Here is a 7685-nt window from a genome sequence, read left to right as displayed (position 1 = left end):
GAGGCCCCACATGTGGGTTGAAGAAAGCTTGCTGGGAGCAATTGCTTACTGAACTTATTTGGATCTTCAGGGCCTAATTTACTTCTATTCCACTAATGCTTCTGGCTAAAAAATGGAAAGCTGTGGCACATATACAAGTTAATGACAAAGAGAGTCATCTAGCCCCACCCAGAGCAAGTTTCATGTCAACTGGGGGTGTAGAGTCAGGTATTTAGTCTCCACCAGACCCTAATAACACACCAGAAGTTGTTTCCCAGAAAGAAAAAAGGAGCATACTTTGCTGCCATGTCTGGGTATTTCTGTTTTGCTTTTCTTGTTAGGTTTTGCCATAGGCTTCATTTAGGGCTCTATGGATACTTCTAGCACCACTAGACACACTGTTTAAATCCAAGAAACAGAGCAATGGTACTTCAACCTGTGCTGGCTAGATAGACAGTCTTTTCTAACTCAATCTCACCCTCAACCAGCAACTTTCTAGATCTCATTAAATGGCTCAGAGCATGATCTCCTGAGGAGATACATGTTGCTTATAAATTTTAGAGGCTTTCTGACATCACTCTTAATAGTAGGAAGTACAAATTACATCAGCACGTTCATTTCAGCCAAGCAACCCAACTATATCTACAAGTGCCACTGCAGAAGCAGGTGACTATTTTTACGGGTTATATCACCTACCCACTACCACACATCTGTTTTTCCAAGACATCCAGAAAACTTGCTACTTCCTGACATCTAGTTCTACCAACATGATATCATCCATACAGCAAACCTGTATGGCACCCTTTGAGATGGTCAGGTTCCTTGAAGACTATATTCAGGTAAAGGGCCAGAGCAACGGTGATTGCCTGAGTGTGGAAGTAAAAACAGACTGCTGTCCCTGCCAAACAGCAGCCAATTCTGTGCTTCTCAAAGATGCTGTACAAAAACATGCTTGCTAAATGATCAGTTACATACCAAGTGTGAAGGACTGTATTTATTTGCTCTGGTAAGGAGACTATCTATGGAGCAGAAACTATAATTGGTGTCACCACCTGATTACACAATAATCACACATTATTGCTTGCTGCCATTCTTTCAACGTGGCTAAATTGCAGAACTGAATGGGATTATAATACAAATGATCATGCAGTGTATTTGAAGTCTGGGTTAGTGGTCCTGATCTCTGCTATGTGCTAATGTATTAGATTTACAAAAGGGAAGATCCATCAACTTTTTCTTAGCCCTTTTTACAATTAAAACTTCACTTCATAGGCCTGGGAGATACTGTAATAATTGTAGAGATTCTACCAGTGGTAGATAAAGTGTCCCTTGACCCCACCAGTGCACATAGGAAATAGGGAAATAAATTCTAGATGGTTTCAGAGCCCCATTGAATAACTCTAGAGAAGAACCAGGTAAAAAAAATCCATTCTTCCTTCTGTTTGCATAAACCCCACTCTGGTCAGAGGATGACACTGAAAATAAGTCTTCCTGCACCTGCAGCACAAATTAGTACTAATCTGGATCCAGGACATCTCAAAATTTTAGCTATGTTCTTGTCCTAGAGCATAATTCACCAAGTAAATAGACTCAGGTCACTTTTGTATAAGCCAGAAAGAAGACTCTCAATGTTAGAACAGGGTCCATTCTTGAAGGTCCCTTTCACTTAAGGGGCATTGAATAAGCTAACATAACTCACTGAGGTTTGTGACCTAGGCCATAATATTTGAGCACGTTGACCGCCATCCACCCAGTGATGAAATCTACCAGGTGTTTTTCTTTGTTTGGTTTTTGCTTATATAAATCAAATAAGGACTAAAATGTCCTGTTAATTTCATCACTGGGGATCCCAGTTGTATGAAGAATCCTCTTAAGGCCCCAAAACATCCCCATGTAATACTGTTTCCATTTTAAGAGTACCAGAAGTGAATGAAATTAATAAGTTGACATTTGTCTATTTTCCTTAAATACACTACACCAAAATCTAAGAGGCCCTTTAGTAGGAGATGCACTGTGAACTTCTTTGTTCATTTGCATTTTATGTTTTTAGTAGAAAATAATGATGGAATCTGCCTCTCCGTGTCCTGAATGGTGGGATAAGTCTAACTTCTAATTTGAGGTCGCAGCATTGGAAATACCACTGTGACCATGTACCCATCAGCTCTGTGAGCAACGGGATCAGAAGTTTCCTTTTCGGTCAGTACCACTTCTTTGTCTTTCAATTTATTCAGAATGTATGGGGAGAAACAAGATGTCATTCTGTTCTCAGAGCTTCCCGCAGCCACTTGTCTGCCACTTGTCTGCCCCGGAGCTGGCTTCTCTGGCCTGCTGCACCTCTACTGGCCGCCTGCCTGAATTCCTTCCCGCCCTCACTTCAAAATCCGGATTCTGTTAATTTAGCCGACTCCCCCTTGTTATTGCCCTTCCCCTGGCCACACACACTCCATCTCCTACCTGCCCCTCCAATGTCAGTTTATCTAATTTCTAGATCCCCAAAGGATGATCTCAGGCTTAGGGTAGTTTAAAGTGCAAGGATTTCAGATTCAACTTTGTATTTAAGCCCAACTTCAAAAGCTGCTAGCTCTTTGTCTTTGGGCAAGTAACTAAGTCATTCTGCCTGTCTTGTCTCAGTTATTTACCTCTAAAATGGGACCCGCAACAGACTTCTGGGTTGGTGGGAATAAGATAGCTCATGCGAGGCAGGCAGCATAACACCCAGCAGATGGGGGGCACTCAAAACTGACTGTACTTCAGTCTTTGCCAAGGGATGACTGGGACTCCGTCATCATTTCTCTACACCTGTATTTATCTTTCTACAATAGAATGGAAACTCTTTTCATGTCCACAGCCACACAAAATCAATCAATCAATCAGATTATAGCAAAATTCCAAAGACGATTCTGATAGAGTTTACCTGTGGATGGTTCCTTTCCTCAGGTTTCAGGCACCCATACCTTTCCTAACCTGTAAGGAAAGAGGATTTTAGGTATAAAATACAGAAAGGAAGTCTTAGGGCATCACTGTACCTCTTTGGGTGGAGGTCTATAACTGCAAGACAAGTACATTTAACATCGTTTAGATGGGCAATTGCTAGATAGGGTTGTGTTTTCCACATCACAACTCCTTTCAGGTTCCAGGACCCAATTCCAGTGTGTTGGGGAGGGGGTCTTCCCATGCACAACACCAAGCAATTCTCGAACACCAGCAGGGTGTCCAAGAACTCAACTCAATTCTGATGCTATCAGCCAGAGAGTGCACCAGATTCCCCAGGTGAAGGGCTTCGTCCTACAAGACTGCCCTCCACCCTCCACTCCAAGATGCCTCAAGCCCCAGGCTGTTCCCTGTTCTTTTTACCTACTGGCTACAGACTGGAGGTTCCCATGACCTCCCCCTTCGGTTTGATTCATTTGCTAGGGCAGCTCACAGAACTCAGGAAAACACTTAATGTTTACCAGTTACATAAATGATACTGTAAAGGGTACAAGTTAACAGCCAGATGAAGAGATACCTAGGACAAGGTCCCAAATAAAGGAGCTTCTTCTAGCCTCATGGAGCTGGGGGCCTGGCTGGGTGGCACATGGAGGTGTTCTGGCTCCCCAAACATAGACGCTCTCTCTGACAGAGAAACAGGACCCCAGAAAGCACTAAGCTCTTGGTGTTTTGTGAGGGCTGCACTGCTTCATAGTGATTGACTAAATAGCTGGCCATTGGCTGATTCAACCTCCAGCACCCCCCCTTGGGTGGGGGTCCAAAAGTCTCATTAACATGACAAAACACCCATTTCACCTTCAAGTCTCTGAAGTGTTTTCAGAAACTGTGGATAAAGACCAAATATACCTGGAAAATACATATTCCGTCATCCAAATGACCGAATATATATTTCTTATAACTCATATCGCAGGTTGCTTTGCTTTTGAAGTATTTCCCTGATTTGAGAAATCATAAATGCTCATTGTATATAATGAAGAAAACCCACAAAAGTATGAAAATAAGTTTAAATTCACTCATGATCCAAACTAATTATATTATTTTGTAATGTTTTCTAGTATTCTATTCTTGATACTCTGCTTAACTAGCTGGTAATCCATTGTCTACCAGGCCCAGTTTATCCCAGTTTATCCTTTGTAAGACCCCACCAGTACTCTGTGGATGTGTGCCTAAGCTCAGGGGACTTGCATGGATCCTGAAGTGCTAATAATTATTAACTCATTATCAGCTCCCCTCTCCCCAAGCCCACCTGTAGTCAAGCCCCTACCTTCACATCAGACCGCCTCTTGCTCTCCTGCTCAGCAGTCCTGAAATGTCGTCATATGGGCCCCAAATACAGGTTGTGTTTCTGGTGGGGGCTCAGGAATCTGAATGACGGCAAAGATGTTTGTCCTCCTTTCTCTGCCTCTCAGAACTGCAAGAGATCTCATGCTTCCTGCCTTCTGAGGACCTCCTAAATGAAAGAATAATGAAGGAAAGAACAGGGGTAAAATATGGAGGAAGTAAAGTGGAAACATGCCTCATGTCTTGGCAGTCACACAATATCTAGTAAAATACTGAAAACTGAGTAGGTATTCTATACATTTACTGCTTGAGAAGATGGCTGAGACAGCTATCTTGGGTGGCTGTATATTCACCTGTCATTTTCAGAATTCCATAATTTTAAGATTAATCCAAACTACAGAAATAACTATGGAGCAGAATCTGATTTACACAATCAGAGAGCATATTACTTTTCCTCCAAATGACTGGATTTAATTAGCATAAGTCTGTCTATTCCCATCTGGTTCTACTGAAACCCAGGGTAGGTCTGCAGGGCGATTAACTCAGCCCCTTTCTTTCACAGGACACTCACCTGATCTGCTGCCATGTCATGCATGGGTTTCCCTGTGCTCTGTGACCACCCAGGCCTCTCCTGATGGTATCACCAGGCGGTGAAGGCCTCCCTGCCCTGCCATCTCCTCTGTAGTTAATAGTCTCTTGGCTTTCTGGAAGGGGGCAAAGATGCTTGCCAGGTAACACCTGCCTCGTCCCACCAGTAGTGTATTCAGTATGCAGAGAGACTGCATAATGAGGTGTTAAGAGCCCTAGCTTTGAATCAGAGTGCCTGAGACATAGACAGATCATTCTTATCAGCCTGAAGGCAAGAGACTCACATCATATAGGATACCTTATCTAAATAACACGGGTAATGACACCCATTCAACCAAAAAGCACTGTTTGACCCACTGCCACCTGCCAGTCTAGGAGGGCCAGCTGATCCCCACGGAGCCCCGGGGCTCCGCAGGGGTATTGAGGCACAGCTCAGGGTGGAGGGAAGGGAACTGCTGCGGGCAAGCCTCCAGGCTCTCAGGGACTGGGGATGGAGGGAACCCAGCCCAGCAATGGAGCTGCCAGCAGAAGGCAACGGCTTTCCTTTAAGAGCAGGTGGCCCAGGGCCTCTCCGCCTTGCCATTTCCTCTGTATTTAGCAGTCTCTGCGGGGCTCTGGCCAAGGACCTCCAGCGATGGCGTTCTCAGAGGTGCCCGCAGGAGGCATGCGGGAATGCAGAAATCCAGGTGTCCCCAGGGCCCTGGGGCAGGCTCTAGACTTCCTTCCATTACCGTTCTTGTCCTCTACAGCTGTGCAGTTTGGGGTGGCGGTGGGGGGCTGAGGGAAGCCCAACGTCTGTGATGCCGGTTCCTCTGATTGCGCAGATCAACTGTGGGCAGATGGCGCCCCCTGACGGAGAGGAGCTCCACCCTCTCTGCAGGCGCTGAGGAAAGTGCCAGCCAGCCCCCCAGCCCACAGCCTCCCACATCCACATCGGGAGACAAGACACAAGGTGCCTTTGAAATTCCTTCTCGTTCACTCACTCCCACCTTGCACCCCGGGTACCTGCTCGTGGCTTACACCCCGGGGATCGAGAAGCTCTCAGAGACCAGGTGGCTCAGCGACAGTCTTGGTCCCCCATCTCCGCGGGGGTCTCAGGGCTGGGCCGCTCCCACCGCGCACCTCCCGGCTGGTTCTGCCATTGGGGGTTGTCCTTGTTCGGCGCTCACTCCTCGTGGCCTTACCCAGGTGCTGACCCAGTTCTGGGCCAAGGCTTTTTAGGTCAATGTTTGGTGAGCCCTCCTCTATGGATTGCAGACCCTGGTCCTTTCTAGGACAGGCCCTCTCTGAGCATCTTCCTTTTAAAAAGACAACTTGAGACTGGGTTGAGCAGCCTAGGGGATGGTGGGTGTTGAGAATGGAGGTCTACTTGGAAATGTGGGTGTCTGTGTATTCCGGGGAGCGGTGTGAGTAGGCAGCCACACATTGAGGTATTCATTCTACCACTTTTTGGGCCCCCAGAATTTCTCCAGGTTGCTTTCCAGCACCCCTCTGGGTATTGACACAGGCATTGAAATGCAATATGCTGTGTTATGCGTGCAGACTGCCGAGTAAACAGCTGATGCTCATTAAGTGCAGCCTCTGTGCCTCTGTAGTATACTGGAGGCTTCACCTGAATCCTGCTGTTTAATCCTGGCAGCAAGCCTCAGCTGGGTAGAGCTACTGTTTGTGCTTCACAGACACAAAAACTTAAAGTTTCAGGGAGATTAAATCTTCCCCAAAGCTCACAATAGGCAGAAACAAGGTCTGCACCCAGCCCTCCGGAGCCTGAGGTTAAATGGCTGTGCTGCTCAGTGTTCAGGAAGGGCCACACTTGTAGTGAAGTGGCCGGGCGGGAGGACCCGGGGCGGGAGGGGGCTGGCTTGGGAGGGCTGTCAGGGCAGAGGAGGCAGAGGGCGGGTCTGTAGCTGGGAACAGGATGGTTTTTATTCATTCGTTGTGGTGGTTTTCTCACTGTGTCTTTGCTGCAGGCGCAATACAGCATTCTGCCCTGGGTCACGTTGGCCACATGCAGCCTCAGCTGGGAACTGTTGACCCTCTTGACCCGGTAATCTGCTCCCGGGAGGGATGCGACCTCCTCATCTCCGGGACTCTGCAGAGTGGCCAGCACCTGCAGTTGCCCCTGGCGATCCTGTTGATACCAGCTCATCCAGGGGTACTGGGAATCCCGCAGGATGCAGTGCAGGGTTCCAGGCTGTCCGTGACGTACCAGGACCCACCTGGGTGTTTGCTCCACGAAGCTTGCAGTGGCACCTGAAATGCACAGGAGGGCCAGACTAAAGGTTGCTGGGGGTGGTAATCCTCCCTGAGAAACAGCTGCCACCTTGTCAAATGGCCCCATGAGGAATGCTGACAGCAGACAGCTGCGAACAGAAGGGAGCCCTTCTCAGGGCAAGGGGCTGTGCCTGGGAGGATCTTGGCCAGGCTGGGATCAGGAAGCAAAACTTCTGTGCCTGCTGTTGCTCCAATGACCCAGTCCCTCTCCCCTCCCTCAACCCCCGAGTGGCTTCCTCTGCCTGGCATCTGACCTGTACTCAGGGCAGCACCTGTGAGCACCCAGCCCCACAGAGTGAGGAACAGCCCCATGGCCTGGCTGCAGAGGCCCTCTCCGGTAGAGCCGGGCAGGGGAGCAGGATCCTAGCCGGAAGGCAGCGATTAGCAGTGACTCTCTGGGCCTGAAACTCAAAAGGGAGTGGCTCTTCCAGGAAACACAGTATCTTGTCTCATCTCACCGAGGCTCAAACCTCAACCTGGAGGTTTCCCGTTTCCTGTGCACCAACAGCACTCCCACAGGTGCATGCTGCCACCCTCACTAGGCCACCGCACCGGGACAAGTTTACCCTGGA

At 48.0% G+C, this 7685-nt stretch overlaps 1 protein-coding gene across 1 annotated transcript; it reads right to left on the bottom strand.

Moving 5' to 3' along the window:
- Positions 1 to 6080: 6080 nt before the first annotated feature.
- LOC118932556 (uncharacterized) lies at positions 6081 to 7685 on the bottom strand. The gene is made up of 2 exons (XM_057505020.1): positions 7368 to 7685; positions 6081 to 7092 (listed from the first exon to the last, which is right to left on the bottom strand). Exons 1-2 carry the CDS (start codon positions 7423 to 7425, stop codon positions 6485 to 6487), a joined length of 666 nt encoding a protein of 221 aa, XP_057361003.1. The 5' UTR covers positions 7426 to 7685; the 3' UTR covers positions 6081 to 6484.

The sequence above is a fragment of the Manis pentadactyla genome, chromosome 7 (genome assembly GCF_030020395.1).
Source record: "Manis pentadactyla isolate mManPen7 chromosome 7, mManPen7.hap1, whole genome shotgun sequence".
Lineage (NCBI taxonomy): Eukaryota > Metazoa > Chordata > Mammalia > Pholidota > Manidae > Manis > Manis pentadactyla.
Note: the sequence above shows the minus strand (reverse complement) of the source record. Positions and strands in the feature narration are given on the sequence as shown.